The sequence below is a fragment of the Canis lupus genome, chromosome 13, assembly GCF_048164855.1.
Source record: "Canis lupus baileyi chromosome 13, mCanLup2.hap1, whole genome shotgun sequence".
Taxonomy (NCBI): Eukaryota; Metazoa; Chordata; class Mammalia; order Carnivora; family Canidae; genus Canis; species Canis lupus.
The window spans coordinates 20,361,749-20,378,655 of NC_132850.1; the positions used below are offsets into that span (position 1 = coordinate 20,361,749).

A 16,907-nucleotide genomic window follows, 5' to 3' on the forward strand; every position below is an offset into this window, starting at 1 on the left:
CTCTGCCAAGGCCCTCTCTCCCCCGCCCCCCAAAAAGGTGATCCCAGCTGTGCTTGGTACCCCCATCCCCCCAGTGCTGCTAAGTAGGAAGGGCTGGAAGTCAGCCTCCCGTTGTGGAAGGAACAGGGCCTCTGGAGTCGCCCAGATCCACGTCATTGCCTTCTGATCTTGGGAACTTATGTAACTTCTCTAAGCTTCTATTTTCTTATCAGAAAAAAAGGGAGATAACAGTACCTACCTAATAGCACTACTAAGATAAAGGACGAGTTATAAAGCAAATGCTGGAAAAAAAATAATAACTACTATGATTACATTTTTAGTATTTCCTCAATCAATCATTACTGTCTCTGGTTACATTATTGAAGGTAAACACTGCTCACTAGAGGGTTCAGGCAATGGAAGATTCAGCTCACATAAATTTTCTGCCTGAATCAAGTCTTTCAGAAGTACCCATTTTCATTTCAGGCCGATATGCAGAAAATAATTCTAGATCATGTTAGAATCTAGTCTAGCTCTAGAGAATAATAGCTGGGCACTTGGGTCACGTAGTGTCCGTCTTCCATCATTCTGGTCAGCAGTTCTCATTGTGCAGCTGGGTTTTCATCGGATAGGAGCTGAAGGAGGTTGAGTTGCAGGCATACTGGGCTGTCAAAACAACAACAAAAACAAAGCCCTACAAAGTAAGCATGCCTTGTTGTGGATTCCTCCTTCTTCCTAAAGGAAGGACTAGGGGAAAGCACGGAATAAAGATAGCCGGTCTTGTAGGCCGGCGGAGATTCTCACTGTCTGTGGCTCCAGTGGATTGAAGTAAAGAGGTCATGAGATGGGGATGCTCTTCAGCATAGCTCTTCGCAGATGTTTGGCCTGAAGAGACACAGGCTCCTTAGTAGGGAAAGAGGCCTTTGCTGACTGTATCTAAACTTTACTAGATGAACAGAAGAGACCATATTTTAACCTATGGGTATAGCTATAAATCCTTCCTTTCCTGTCTCTCCTAATGCAGAGATGACATAAAATCTCTCTCCCTCACCCCCCTCTTAATTGGGTATAAATTGATATAACACATTAAGTACTAAAAATGAAGTGCTTAGTTGGGTAAATAACATAAACTGATCACATTTACTGGTCATGCACTACTCTACAAAGCATTTTCACAAATATTATTTATCTTCACCTGCACAATAGCTCTATAGAACTGATTTATTTTACAGTATATTTTACAGGTAAGGAAATGGAAGTTTAAGAATGTGAGGCCACTTGTGCAAAGTCACACAGCTTAGAAGAAGCAGAGCTCAGAGTAGAACCCAGGTCCTCCAAATTCAAAGCTTGTACTCTTTAAAAAAAAAAAAAAAAGCAGTCGTGTCTAGAAATAACTAATAATTGTAAAATATTATCATCAAAAGGGAGCAGTTGAGGACATATCTTTAGGCAGAGTCATTTGCTTAGGATCACACAGCTCATTAGCAGCAAAGCCAAGTCTAGACTCCAGGATTCTTTGCACTACTCTGCTGACCCTGGAAGGAACTCCCTAAAGAATAAGAAGCTATAATCATATAATCAACCCTAGCATGCTCCTTGTGTTGAGCATGAATGAAAGTCACTCATTTCTCCTCCTGATTCCCTGTTAGGGTCTCGTCACGGAACCTATAAATGTTGGTGGACACGAGGTCTCTAAAAGGGCTGGCTGCTGTAAAACCACCAAGCCCCCTGATGCCTCTGAGAACCATGGATCTTTCTTGTACCTCTCCTATGTCAAAATGACTCTGACACCAAGGCATGAAAGTGACTACATCTTTCTGTTTTAAAGATCAGTTGCATTCTAGTTAAATTGTCCAAATGTAAAAAAAGAACCCACTGAACATCATCACAGCACTGCCGTATTTGAAAGGAGCATGTAAGACATTAGTAAGAATCGTGACTATACGTAGAAGATGATATGCTGATGTTTCTAAGCAGGCCCCCATGTCTGTGGCGGGTGCGCCTTGGCTCTCCACCCCTTGCACAGGCATGGCTTGCCGGAGATTAAGCACAAAGGCAACAGAGTTAGATGTTTGGATGACAATCCTGGTCTCACCGTTTGCTGCCGAGTGTCTTCAACTCCTAATCCTCAATTTCTCAACTGCTACCTGGAGGGTGGTAAGAACCATGCTTGAGACTGCTAGCTCTCTTCCCCAAAAGCATTCTTGCTCTTCTTTGCTGATGGAGCCCTGATTTTAGTGGGGATGGCAGCGGGCCTTTCTGAAGGGATACGTTTCTGGCCTTCCTTGCGACTTCGGATCGAAAACAAGATGTAAGTGAAAGTCATCGTATGGGAATCCCAAAACTTCTCTAAAAACAAATAGTTATCTAGAAAGTGTTTCTTTTTTGATCGGCTCCCAATTTCTCTTTCATCTTGTCTAGAACTCAGCTAATGTGTCTGGAACTTCAGCAACCGTCTTGGATCCTGAGGACGTAAGCCCTATACCAACTGGCTGGTGGAAGAGAAGGATAAAAGGAGCCTGGTTCCATGATGAGCAAGAAACCACTACAGGAGCCCTAAACTGCCCACCTCTGGACTTCTCGTGCATAAAGGAGAAGGAAAGCTGTATCTTAATATGCTTTTTTGGAGCTACTTCCGAAATACTGTCAAACCTAATGCTGATTGAAGTACCTACATCAAAGATTGCTAACTACTAAGGTAATTCCCATAAAACACATAGCGTAGAGCCTGGCACTTAGTAATCAGCCAATAAATGCTAGTTTGTGCTATTGCTATTACTAGTACTCTATTAACTACAATTAGAACTAGACCAGCAATAATATCCTGTCTGATCTCCCCCAGGCTCCGGAGGTAAGTTTCTTGAGAGCAAACTTTATATTTTATTCCTATTTGTATCCCTTAGAGGCCTGCTGCGTTAATTTTCTGAGTCGAATCAGGCTCATCAATCACTGATAACAAAACCTGGAGAAATCGTTCCAATTTTTTATAGGTGTCTGGACTCCTTAATTCTTGTTTTAAAGCATGTGTCTTACTTATATGTGAATTAGCAACCCATTTTTGTTAAGGTGTGCTGTTAACCAAATAGGATCTTCATTAACCAAAAAAAAAAAAAAAAAAATTGTGCAAAAAAATCATGGCAGGTCTACCCACCAGACCCCTATCAGATCTGCCCAGTGAGCTCAGTGATCCTGTTGGAGCTACTCTTTATTGAGCACTTACTGTGACCTTGGCACTGGGCGGGAGCACGCTCTGTCCTTGGCCTGAGCGGCCAGTCCTGCGGGAGGGACAGGGACAGTCCTGTGCCTCCGCTCCTCCTGTGGGCTGGTCTAAGAATGTCAGCTTCTCAAACTGCAGCCTAATTACAGAAACTGTTTCTTAAAAGATGTGAGCTCATCAAAAACTCACAGAAGTTCCCTTTTATTCTGCATTTCCTTCTCTTCTCAGTTAGAGGAGAAACAGCTTTTGAGAGAAGAAATCTTAAGTCTTCATTTCCCTCCAGAACAACCTCTATTTTTTAAAAATTGATGTCTGTAATCCCTTGTTAGAAACCACCCAAACCGGGGATCCCTGGGTGGCGCAGCGGTTTAGCGCCTGCCTTTGGCCCAGGGCGCGATCCTGGAGACCCGGGATCGAATCCCACGTCGGGCTCCCGGTGCATGGAGCCTGCTTCTCCCTCTGCCTGTGTCTCTGCCTCTCTCTCTCTCTCTCTCTGTGTGACTATCATAAATAAATAAAAATTAAAAAAAAAAAAAAAAAAAAAAAGAAACCACCCAAACCCTTAAAGGTCGGTAGGAGCTTCGCATCCTGAGCGAAGGGGACATACTGGTGGGGACCTGAGGAAAGCAGGAGTTGAGGGAGTCTTGAAAACTCCGCTGCAAGGTCCTCCAGTCTCCTGTCACTTCTGTCACAGGTCCTCCAGGACCTGTCACTCCGCAGGCCGGCCTGGGGCAAAGTCTCGCACACATTCCTTGTCCCTTGTCCCCGCTCTGCACGTGACTGTGCAGGAACTTTGAAGTAAGAATCTTGACTTCCGACATCAAGTGAAATGTGTACAGATAAGAGGGTCCCCTGATGAGGACCCTGGCACTGTCATGAGTCGGTTGGGGGGCCCCGAGGGCCAGCTAATCCTACACAAACTGCTCTGAGCGCGACGTCACAGTCGCTCGGTTTGACTGGGTATTGTTTGTTCAAGCCACATAGAAATCAAAGCGCTTTCCCAGGCTCTCGAGGTGCCCGGGTCAGGAATGCTGCCAATCTGCGGGCAGAGAGAGGCTGTCAGCATCCTTCCTATCAAGGCCTTCCAGTCACCACTTGCAGAAGGACAAGCGGGCAGCCCACAGCCTTGTGACAAGTGCTGGGACTCCAGGAGGGAGCCAAGGGCTATGAGTGAAGCTCTGTGAAAGGTCATTTCACATAAGAGGAAGTAAGGGCATCACCCAGGGCAGGGCGCACACGGAATTTTTCAATCAAAATCCTGTGTCCTGGAGCAGGACAAACATAAAAACAGAAACTCACTGAATGACACACTCGTTAAAGATCCCTCTTCTTTTTCTCTCTCCTCTCTTCTCATTAGAAGGTAAGAGTTCTGACATCTGCAAGGCGTCAGTTTGGGCGTGTAACGTCCTAGGTGGGTCACAAAGTGTCACCTATGCTGGAAGCTGCAGCCATGTGGGTTACACCCACCTCGTTTCCCAAAGGGGCAGCAACAGCCATCCCTCCTGTTAGGATTTCCTGGGTGCCCATGGACCCATCGCCTTCAACAAACTTTTTTCAAGTATTTCTCCTGACACCTACACAGAGAGGCAGGCAGAGCCACTCAGTTACCTCCTCAAGTAACTGTATAAACATTCGAATCACTTCAACATTCTCAGCTTCAGAGATCATTTCAAGACCTCAAGGATGACTAGTAACACTGGAAACATTCCATGAATATTTTAGGAGTCATGTGTTAAGACAAATTCCCAACAGCTTTTTAACCCAATTCCTAAATAAATGACTTCCATTAAATTAAAAAAAAAAATACATATCCCAACCATCGTATTTTAAACTATGTCCTTTGCAAAATATATAGATCTGCTTTCTTTTGTGAATTTTCCTCTTGCATAAGGCTTCTGTTGACCCACACGGATTCTCTTTGAAAGGTCTAAGTCACAACTCATTCCTTAAACTTGTGGAATCAAATCAAAGTAAATGGTTTATTTTCAACATCTACAAACTCCTTAAGGCAGTTTATAACGTCTAAATAAAAATGTATACTTTTGGGGGAAAGGATGTGATGTCTGAATTCTTCAAGTGATTGTCCCCAAGAATAGCACCATCTTGAATTTACATAAATTATCTTCCATACCTCACAAAGTAGTGGAAAGGATTAATTAAGGATCAGGAAAGCTGGGTTCAGGTTCTAATGTGGTCGTCGACTTTAACTGGTTGTGTGACCACGGGCAGGTCATTGCCAACACCCTCCCACCCACCCCACACCCCCCCTCCCCCGGCTTCATTCTCTTCCTCCATGGAAAGGGGAAGGATGAAGGAGGCTTTGTCTAAACTCCTAAAATTCCGTTGTCAGCTCTGGTCTCAAACTCACCATTTATGCAAGAAGGAGAGAGGTGCTGTCGCCTACCATTTTAGAGAAGGCAAATACAAAGAAGGGCCACTAGCTGTTGAGACAGCCATGCAGCCCAGGTCTTCCGGTGCTACCTGGCACTGTTTATAGGCATCACTTAGAACTTCTGGAAATCGTTATAATTATTGAATAGTGAGCCTGTGCATCGTGGAAGGATCAGAGTCCCTCTCATGCCTGCAAACACAACTCCTAGGCTCATATCCACCTTAAGAGTCTCCTGCGTGGTCGCAGACTAAGGGTAAAGTTATTGAATTGTTCTCCGGCTGAGATCTCGCCATTCCCTCCAGTGGTGGTGTTGAAAGACAACAGGAAACTGCGGAGGGACCTGGCTCCATCACAGGCCACTGCTTGGTACCAGGAGTTGAGGTAGGGCGGGGCTAACCCTCGAAGCTTGAGGAAGTCAGCTCTGCCCATACTCTTCCCAACCCTTCCAATGTCACATTCCGCAACAGAAGCCTGACCAACCCGCCCTCAGCCGCCGGGAGGGTTATTAGCAAGAAAAGTGACCACACACACACACACACACACACACGCATTGGGAGTTGCTTAGATGGTTCGTTGAAGACGGGGATGTGTCTACAAGCCGTAGCCAAGCTTTGTAGAAACGGACAGTTGTTCAACAGCGAAAGACCAGGAAGAGAGTGTGCCTACGGAGAGCGTGCCCAGGACGATTGCAAGTTTGGCTTCCTTGCCTGTGATTAGTCAGAGCCGGGCTGCTCTTCCGAGGTGATGAGTCAGCCCTGACAGGGTAGGCCGCACCACTTAGTAGAATTTGCTGCAACAAAGTTCAAAATCATTGCAAAATAACTGACCTGTGTGAACTCCCGGCGTCAGGACAGAGCCGGCGGAGCACAGTGACATGACTGGAACCTGAGGCTCCTCAGGAGTCGGTTCCTGGTTCTGCCTGTGCTCTGCCCTCAGGACGTCTGGTCGCTAGGGACCTAGGGACGGCGGGACGTTGGGGCCCAGCAGGGTCTCAGGGTATGCAACTTAGCCACGTGGACTGTTTTTTCAAGTTCTACTTTCCGGAGTCTAACTAACCAGCAAATGCTTCAGGTGGGGGCCCTGCAGGGACTAAGGCCCTCCCACAGCTACCCGACGTCAGAGCGGCTCTCTGTGACCTAGCAGGTGACGAAGTGGGCGTCTTTGTCCTCGGGGGCTAGCAACCTCTTTAAATTAAAATCAGATTCGGAAGAGCCCGCAGACCAAGGAGGCTCGAGGAGGCCGGCCTCCAGCCGCAGCCCACCCACATCCTCTGGATCTCCAAGGTCCTCCGGCCCCCACCTGTGCCACCTCTGATAGCCAGACCCTTGATAGGCAGTCCAGGCCGGGGCTCTAGAACACTCACCCCAGGATACTGGCTTGCCTCTCTGTGTGGTGAGGGTTTCCACCAAAGTCTTTGAGAAAGAGGCAAAGCCTGTGAAAACGCTCTGTTCAATAGAATCATAGGGCCAGTGGGTTCACTGCTCAGGTTTTCCTCTGTCACTAATTCTGGGCGGTTGTAATGTCATGCTTACATGATTCTTTCTGCTTTAATATAAATATAAATCTGGCTTAAGTTTTATTTAAAAAAAAAAAAGGCCAGAATTACGTGATGCTAATTTTTTAGTTGCAATAAACTTTACTTCTTAAATCCAGGTTATTTGAATTGGGATACACAGATGTGTATTATATACACATATAATATCTATAGGCGTAATAGAAATATAGATAGGATATAATCCCTCTTAAAATAGTCTCCAGATAGTAACAATGTTTTCATTCCCATGGTGCTTTGTCTGTGAGTCAAGTAGTTGAGCGGAAGCTCCAGGACTCGAACTCCTGTAGACGTCACTGCCGCTTCATAGTGTGTCCGTAATGTCCCCGCACGAGCAGGGCCATCGTCCCCACCTACAAATGAGGAGACTAAGGCTCAGAGACATTAAACGAGCTGCCTCATGTCACCAGACTAAGCAGAGTCAGAACTAGAATCCAAGTCCCTCTTCTTTTCAACACAGTGAATACACGAAGATATTTATTGAAGCAGTATTGACAAGAGCATAAAAACAGAAACTCACTGAATGACAACAGGAAAATCAATAAAATAATACATCAAAACAATGGGATATTAGGTTGTCATATGGCTTTAAATAATAATAATTAGGACAACAGCTACCATGTACCGAATGCGTGCTTTGTGACAGGAGCAGCGACAGCCCTTTATGTGAACTACCTAGTTTTGGGTTCACAACCCCATGAGACAGGTACTATCACTGTCTGAATTTTCACATGAAAACTGAAGTTAAAAAAAAAAAAAAATCACTTGCCCCAGGGAACTCAGCTAACAAGAACAAGATTATCTAGCTCTAAAGCACTATTGACATTTGGCACTATTGACATTCTGGGCTAAATAATTCTTTGTTGTGAAGGTCTGTCTGTCCTGAGAATTGTAGGATATTGATCCCTGACCTCTATCACCAGTTGTGAAAACCAAGAGTGCCTCCAAACACTGTCACATGTCTCCTGGGGAATAGAATGGCTCCACATAGAGAGGTACTACTCTAAAGCATACACTTGATCATTATGGTCATAGACAGGATTCCCTGAGCAATAGGTTCCAAGACTCTCAGATTTGGGAGGTTTGGGTAGGCAGGTGGGGAACAGAGTCAGGGCTCCTGGGGACCTCACCTGTGATGGAACAAGGGAAACAAGATTGGTCAGAGAGGGAGCTGAACTTCAGAGCAGGTTTACTGTTGAGACAGTTCTCTGTAGGGAGCTGTGGGAGCTGGGATGGCCCTTTCACTTGACACAACAGGGCCTGGTCTTTATCCACTGTCCACGGACCAATCACTGGATGTGGGCTATCCCCAAGGAGGGGGGCATCCTAGAGCAAGGTGGCTCTCCCTGAGACAATTCCAGGGACAGGACTCTCTGGGAGCACAACAGCCACCAACACTCTCAGAACTGGGGACCAAATGTTCTCTCTGTCCTCAAGTGGCAATCTGGGTATTTTTATTGTTTAATTGTAACTTGCTTAAAATACATAGGCATGTGCACCAAGATTGGAAAGTGATAAGCAAATGAAAATAGTAGCACTATAAATAATGGCCGTTTTTCCTTTTCAAAGTTAAATACAAGGATATTGCCATATTGCCCATCGTCCTGGTCTTACGCGGAGATCTCAGAAAATACAATTAAAACACCATATATTATACATTCAAATGGTTATAATGATTCCCAAGCCAGTTTATCTGCTGTATACAGGGAGCTTCTAAGCGCTTCTTTGTGTGCTTACTGAATCTTCTCAATAACTGTAAGGCAGGAATTTTTATTAACCGTTTAATGGAAAAGGAAACGGAGTTTCCAAAAGGTTAAGACATGCAAGATCCGCATACTGGTAAGTGGTATGATCTGGACTTGAACCCATACGCGAGGACTCTGAAGTCCGTTCAGCCCTGCTTTACCACCTTGTCACATGGTAACCCTGACATCCCCTTGCAACGTCAGTAATTTGTCTTCTCATTTTTCATTTCTTCTTTAAAAAACGAAGAAACAGCAGAGTAATAAAGCTATCACTGTAAGACTGTGCAAAGGATAAAAAAAAATTGCCTTCCAATTCCACATTGAAAGTCTTTTTTGAGATTTAATGTCTTTTAGATGCCAATGGAGATTGTCTAAGAGTAAAGGTATGTTTTCCTTTAGAGAGTCAAGTCTCTCTTCTGCTTTCAACACAAAACAGGAAGCTTTAGAGAGAACCTGCTTGAAGAATGATTCTCTTAGAGCCAAGGCTTCACGCTCTCCAGGGACCTAGGACTCGAATCTGTCTGGAACTCGGAGGGAATTACCTTCAAAGTAATCACTGGAGACCATTTCTCATCCTCTGGGGTGCTATGGAAAATTCAACTCAGATTCATTAGCATTCTGAAAGCTAATTATTTCACCAAAAGACCTTAGGGAATTTCTCTATTTTATTAAAAATTCCCAGGTAGGGGCACCTGGGTGGCTTAGTCGGTTAAGCGTCCAAGAGTCTTGATTTCAGCTCAGGTCATGATCCTGACCTGAGGTCATGATCCTGAGATCAAGCCCGTCGTGGGGTTCCACGCTCAGCTCGCCATTTGCTTGAGATGTTTTCTCTCCCTCTCCACCCACCACACCCCCCATACCCTCCCAGAATAAATAAATAAATAAGTCTTAAAAAAATAATTCCCCACCTCTAAAATGGCTCTTTTCTTCCCAGGATGTCCATGGCCTTTAGAACAGCCAAGCCCTTTAGAACCTTTCTCCCCCCGGAACGCATAGTGTACGTGCCGCGTTAACAAGGCCTCCGAACGGGGCACAGGTTGGTCATCACAATAGATACTTTATTTGAAGTGGAATGCATTTAAATATGAAAAATATATCACATCTCCCAAAAGTCATTAGAGGCATATTTATACAAATTGCGACCACACTATTAAGTTCACAAATGTGATGCACTTTCTAAAGCATGTGGTACCTGGTGATGCTTGGTTTTCAGAAGCCGATACTTGCAAATTCTAAAACCTTAAGCGGAAGACGGATGGTGGAATGTAACGGACGGTAGTTTTATCCTTCCTCACAAAATAAATACAGTGATCTAGAAGGACCACGTATTATTGAACCCACCGCCCCCACCACCACCACCGGGCCTAACTGATCCCGGACAGGTCACTTCAGAGCAGGTGGCAGTAGGTCTCACCAGCTTTTATGCTTTTATGCAGATGCTTCCAGGGTCCTTCTGCCGCCTTCACTGTACCACAGGGGCCCTGCCAGGAAAACCCCGGTGGAGTCCTTCCTCCACTTGGCAGATGTCCTGCCGACAAAGTCACAGGCCGCCTTGTCATCCAACCTAGTGTAGCCCTAGATCCGTTCAACACTGCAGATCAAAAAGTTGCCCTTCGAATTGTGTCAAGTCTACAAAACCGATCTTTAAAACCCATTCAACAGAACTCCATGGGTAGTCCAGCTTAGGGTGCTTTAGGTATGTGTGCGTGTCTCTTGGGAGAGTCGCGGATGCACTGGACGTGAGCCCTGGGATTCCCACATTTTACGCTGCTGCTCGGGGTGGCTTCCTGGCAAAGCCCCAGCAGCGAGCTCGGCAGGTTCGAAAGAGGAGCCCGAGGGCCCCCAGGGCCCCAGGCCGGTTTTCACCTTCGAGGCTCGGGCTGCACTCAGTCTCAGGCCCTGTCCTCGGCCCTGGAGCCAAAGGCAAACCAAGTCACTTGCCCCGGGGACGGAAAACAGGCAATGTGCTGGACTCGCACTGGCCACAAGCTGGCCACGGTCAGGCCTGAGGCGAGGGGCCAAGGCGTGCTGCACCTGCTTGGGCCCAGGCCGTGACCCGGGTCCTGGGATCGAGGCCCACGTGGGCTCCCTGCGGGGAGCCTGCTTCCCCCTCTGCCTGGGTCTCTGCCTCTCTCTCTCTCTCTCTCTCTCATGAATACATAAATAAAATCTTTAAAAACACAATGACCTCGGGTGGTTTGTATCGTTTTCTTACAGAATATGGTACACTGGCCGCTGACACAGGGAGTGGCTTGCCTCTGTGTCCTGTGTGCTGCTTGTGCTGTTCTGAAAAAATGATCCAGCCACCCTGGGCTCAAAGTGTCAAACAACAAGACATCCTGTCCCCCTCCTTTCTCATTTCTGAGGTCTCACAGGTAAATGCTGAGAAGGGTTGAGGCGAGAGGGCTGCCGGGAGGGCCAGCGTGGGGGGACTGTCCCAGCAGACCAGGGACAGGGCCGCGGAGGGGCGGACGAAGGCCCCAGGAATCTGGAGGCCCCTTAACAGCCAGCCTCTGAGGGGAGAGGGGGCAGGAGAAAATTCCAGCCCCGAAGAAAGCCTGGGCCTATTGTCTCCCTATTGTCTCCCACACGCTACCTCGCCTGTGCATAAGTGGACAACATACAAAGGCCTTTGAAGGGCCCCCAACAATGTTAATCTTAAAAATATTTGGTATGGATTGGACTTCTTTTTTTTATAGCACAAAAACTTGAGAGACAAAAACTACGGTTGAATCGGGGGCTATAGGGCCTGCGTATATTAAGACCATACAACGAGGCATTATCTAAAAAGCACAACCGTGGTTCGAGAGAAGCCGAAGCACAGTTAAGAACTCTTCAGATCTGTTGTCAGAACTGCCCGTCATACCCACACACATACCTACACGTATATGCACGTGTGTGTGTGCGTCTGTGTGTATCTATTTACGTTTCTGACCTTTGCAGCCTATTTCCAGAACTGTGACTTAGCCACTGGAAGTGGGAGTCCCTTAAGGTGTACTTGCTATTTGCCTGAGTTTGAACTCCCCCCCCAACCCACAACTTTTCAGATTAGAGTTGTGACCCCAAAATTCATCATTTAAATATTGTACTAGAAAGGAATTTGATCTCAACTCCTTTCTAGGTGGAAGGAGAATAAAGAGGTCTCTAGCACGGCCTTCTCTTTTCCTTTCTCGACTCTGCAACTTAGCAATGGCCTAGTAATACTGACCATTCAGTATTTGGATGCTGGAAAAATACTGATCAAGACTTTGTGAAAAAGATAATGGAAAACAGAGACCATCAATAAAGGCATGCAGATAGGAAGTGATTTTCAGCCCCAGGAGGATTTGGTATCAACTAGGGTTCTTTTTTAAGCCTAAGCAGCATCTGCCCTTGTGGATTTGGACCATCCTTTTGATTTGATACAGAAGAGGGTTTGTTCCACCTTTAAAAGCACATCCTCCCCCGCTGCTCCACCCCACCCCTCAGACTCCTGAACAAGTGGCTGCTAAAACAAGACTGGGTTGTTTTCTTACTGAAAATCCAGGCTTTATCCAGTCCTTCCTTTTTCAATGTCTGAGTTTAGCTAACCTGGCTACATGATATACGACCCTCATGTCTCACAGAGCAGTAAGAAGCAGAAGAGTTGGTTTCTCTGCTCAGCAGTATTTTCGGTATGAATACAAAAAAGCTAAGACTCCTAGTCCTTCGAAATATTTAAAATATCTATTTTAGATTATGAGATTCTAGAGTACATTTCTAGAATACAGTAAAAGGGTCAGAAAAGGTGTTCAAGTAGAGTGTGCAAAGCTCTCAGAGAAGGGTAATCTCTAGGGTGGGTAAGAGCACAAATGTTCTCTCCAACAAGTTGAACAGTTCTCTTCCCCCCACCTCCACCCCCGCCCCGCTGTTTTTTTTTTTTTTTTTGAAATGATGAAATGAAACGCCTAATGCACTCATACTCAGAAATCACAGAAGTCTCATTAGCCCCTTCAAACAGATGACATAAGCAAAGCTTTTCCTCCATTACATCAGCCCTACCATTTATTCAGGATACGCTCATCCTGCCATCAGTTGGGTTATGTGTTAAATATTTGGAATTAGATATCACTACTACAAATCTCCTTTTAGAAAAGGAATTAGATTTTCATAGTTATACGATTCCGAACACTGAGCTTTTGAAAACTTCTACTCGAAAGAAAATGTATGTCTAAGAAAAAAAAAAAAATCTCAAAGTAAAAGTGAAGTAATATCACAGAGTTTAATTTCAACCACCTGGCAAAACAACGAAAGTGTCAGACCTTCTGGAAATGCCCTAGGAATAATGAATGTTTAACGTTTTCCCCTCCACCGCCCTTCTACTTTTTTTTTTCTTTTCTTCTTTTCCAAGATTAGAGTTTACTAGGGAATAAGTTCTTGAAAATAGAGTTTCTTTCTTTTCTTTTTTTTTTCTTTTTTTTTTTCCTGGAAAATGGCCTACATTCAGAAATGTCTTAAAACAAGCATTTAAAAAAAAAGAACTAATAAATAATCATAAATCAAAATACATTAAAATAAAAATTACAGTACATCGTTGCTCCTAGAAGGTCCACCGTACTGGAAGATCCTCGCAAAGGTCCATAAATAGCGAGCCCTCGGGGCGGCAGGTGTCCTGCGCTGCGATGGGGGGCGCGGGGGGGGCGAGGAGGAGACAGGGAGGCGTCCAGCTCCCGGGGCGAGCTCCCGGGGCGCGCGGGGCGGGGAGACGATTCTCAGGTGCAAGTGACGGTGCAAAGGTGCTCGTCCCACGTGTGGTCCTCGCACCTGGGAAGAAGCGAGCGGCGGGAGTCCGGGCTCCAGCCCCGGCCGCAGCAGGTGGCGCCCGCCCCGCCGCCCCCGCGCGTGGGCGCCGCCGCGGGGTCAGCGGGGTCAGGGGGGGTCAGCGGCCTCCCTCCGCCCCCCGGGCCCGCGCACCTGCCCCCGCCGAGGCCCTTACCTGGGTGGCCCCTTCAGGCGGAGTTGGAGGTGCTGCGGAGCAGCCGGTGGCCGTGCGGCTGCGGGTGCGGGTGCGCGAGTGGGTGCGGGTGCGGGTGCGGGAGCGGGAGCGGGTGCGGGTGCGGGTGCGGGTGCAGCTGCTGCGGCTGCGGCGGCGGCGGCTTGGGTTGCGCCTGCGGGGGCTGCGGGGGCTGCGGGGGCTGTGGGGGCTGCGGGGGCGGCGGCTGCTGCTGCACCAGGTGCTGCTGCTTCTGCCGCGTGGACTTGACGGCCAGGATGGCCTGGCGGTTCTTGTACTGCACCATCTGCAGCGTGATCTCGGCGTTCCAGCCCTGGTCCTGCGGGCACCGAAAGTCGATCTCCTTGCCCTCGGCCATCACCACGGTGAAGTACATGTACTTGCCCTTGCGCTCCACGCAGTCCACGGTCTTCATGTTGGAGAAGTGCAGCTCCTTGAGCTTGCCCGGCGGCTCGAGGCTGGCGGCGGCGGGCGCTCCCGGCTGGGACGGCTCGGCCGGGCCGGGCCCCGGCTGCTGGGGCGGCGGCGGCGGCGGCGGCTGCTGCAGCTGCTTGGGCGGGATCAGCAGCAGCCCCTCCTCGGTGAGGATGCAGCACTTTTTCTTCCAGAGCTGCAGCAGGCCGTCGCTGCGCTTCTCCAGCACCCCCTCCTTCAGCGCCTTGCAGCCGCTGCTCTCCAGCATCCTCCCGGCATAGGCGGGGCCGCCGCCCGGCTCGGCCTCTCCGCTCCCCGCCGCCCGGGCCGGGGGCAGCAGCAGCAGCCGCGCGCCGTCCTCGCCCCAGCGGCTCCCGCGGCTCCCGCGGCCGCCCGGCCGGAGCGCGCACAGGAGGCCGAGGCGCAGCAGGCGCAGCGGGCGCAGCGGGCGCAGCGGGCGCAGAGGGAGCAGCGGGCGCAGCGGCCCGGGCTCCGCGCGCAGGGGCAGCCGCGTCCTGGGGCGCAAGGTCCCGCCGCCGCGAGCCTCCGCCGTCCGCCCGCGAGCGCTCACCGAAGGGCACTGGCCGGGCCCCCCTCGCGGCGCTTTTCAATGAACCAGACCCCCACCCCCGAGTGACACCCAGCGGAAAAGGCGGCTCCCGGCGCCAGCCGCGCGGGGGAAAGCCCAGCTCCGAGACGCGCTCCGCCGCCGCCGCCGCGCGCCTCATTAGCCGGGGCCCCGCCGGGCCCGCCCCCGGCCCCGCCCAGACCGCCCCCTCGTTAGCCGGGCCCCGCCCCCTCATTAGCCGGGCCCCGTCGAGGCCGCTTCCGGCCCCGCCCCCGAGGCCCCGCCCCCTCATTAGCCGGCCCCCGCCGAGCCCGCCCCCGAGGCCCCGCCCCCTCATTAGCCGGAAGCCCCGCCCCGCGCTTCTCATTAGCGGGGACCCGAGGCCGACCCCGGCCCCGCCCCTTGGCCCCGCCCCCGCACCGCCTAAGCCGGGAGCCCCGCCCCGCGCTTCTCATTAGCGGGGACCCGAGGCCGACCCCGGCCCCCCTTGGCCCCGCCCCCGCACCGCCTAAGCCGGGAGCCCTGCCCCCTCCGCGGCCCCGCCCCGCCCCCTCACCCCGCGCTCCCCGCCCGGCGCCGGCTGCCCGGACCCCAGTCCCAGGAACTCCTCGCCTCCGCCCAGCTGCAAGGCGACGAGTGCCCCGCCCGGGGGGCGCCGAGGCCGTCCTGCCGTCCCGCCCGGCCCCGGCCCCGGGCATCCGCGGGCTCCCGCAGGCTCCCGGGGAGCAGCGCCCGGCCCGGGCACTACCAGCCTCCCCTGGGCGGGCCGCCTCCCTCGGGCCTCGGGACGCCCCGTGACCTCAGGCCACCTGGGGGAGCCGGGGACGCTGTGCTCGCCCCGAGCCTCTCCTGCTCCTGCATTTTGCGTCTCTGCCCTGGCGAATGATGAGACCTCCGGGGGGGGGGAGGGTGCCCATCACGGCAGCGCAGCCCACCTGGCCCACCTGGCCCACCTGGCCCACCTGGCCGAGGGGACGAAGGCCTCCGCCCCACCCGCTGGCTCCCGAGGCCGAACAAGCAAAGAATCGAGGAGGAGCTCGGGGAACGAGACCCCCCATCCTCCGCGTCCCGCTGAAGATTCCGCCCTTACTCCGAGGTAACTGAAAACCCAGAACTTACAACGGGGGGGGGGGGGGGGGGGCTGACTCTTAACAGGGGGAACAAGGCCCCGCAAACGGGGCAGGTGCAGCGAGCCCTGAGCCCCGCGGACTTGCACTCGGCAGGCCCTCTGAGCCCCCGGTTGCCCCGCCTGACCGTCTTGCAGGGGGAGAGGCAATCACTGAGGTCCTACAAAGATTTCTACCAAGACCAAGCTTTAAAGGACGCGCAGTTCCGCGCACCAGTGACCAGCCTGCACCTCCGCCACCTCGGCTCCCCCCTGCCTTCCTGGGACGCGTGGGCATCCCCGAGGATCTCTACCAGGACCGGCTGCTCTTCGCTTTAACAGGAAGCCAGTCGTCAGCTCACCTGGAGAGGGGGGCGTGCGACTCGGTCTCGGAGGGCAGGTGTAGTTGAGAAAGGCATTTCATGCGGAAAAGGGATACAAATCTGGGTGAAAAAACGAAATGTTAAATCTTAAGTGCAAGCCATTTCCTTAAGAGAAAATATGTTCTCTAACCTGCAGGCAGGATGCAGCACATGCATCCTCAATTACTTTGAAACCCCTGGAAAGCAGCAGGATTTTTCAAAAGCACGTGTTTTATCCTGCTTTGCCACTCAATTTCCAGCCTGCAGAGTGCATGGATTATTGGAAATCTCAGGAGTGTAGGAAATCTCTCAGTGACAACCTGGCTCTATTTTCAACAGTCACAACCAATTCATAAAAAATAGCCATGGGTTTTTTTTAAAGACAATAAATTAAGACACTCACAAAAATGTATAGGGAATAAGTGTTCCCCGACATACCACAACTTTGGCCGTAGATATGAAACCCTACAAAATGTGACAAGTTATTAGAGTTTCTAAAGCAAACTAATGAAATCACTGCTTTGGGAAACCAATCTGAAAAGGCGGATTCCAACCGTGTATTCCAGCTGTCCACATCATGTGGTCCATGAGCAGCCTCTGA

The 16,907-nt window shown here is 50.2% G+C and overlaps 1 protein-coding gene and 1 long non-coding RNA gene across 2 annotated transcripts; both read right to left on the reverse strand.

The window, feature by feature from the left end:
* Positions 1–296: 296 nt before the first annotated feature.
* On the reverse strand, positions 297–6,592 carry LOC140602167 (uncharacterized). Its single transcript, XR_012005142.1, has 2 exons — positions 6,416–6,592; positions 297–645 (listed from the first exon to the last, which is right to left on the reverse strand). It is a non-coding gene; the product is annotated as an uncharacterized lncRNA (long non-coding RNA).
* Positions 6,593–9,922: 3,330 nt separating this feature from the next.
* Positions 9,923–15,009, reverse strand: PHLDA1 (pleckstrin homology like domain family A member 1). Its single transcript, XM_072772814.1, is given in 3 exon segments — positions 9,923–13,667; positions 13,840–14,813; positions 14,815–15,009. Coding segments are annotated over 2 exon segments (1,146 nt in total). The 5' UTR covers positions 15,000–15,009; the 3' UTR covers positions 9,923–13,667; positions 13,840–13,852.
* Between the last annotated feature and the right edge of the window lie 1,898 nt (positions 15,010–16,907).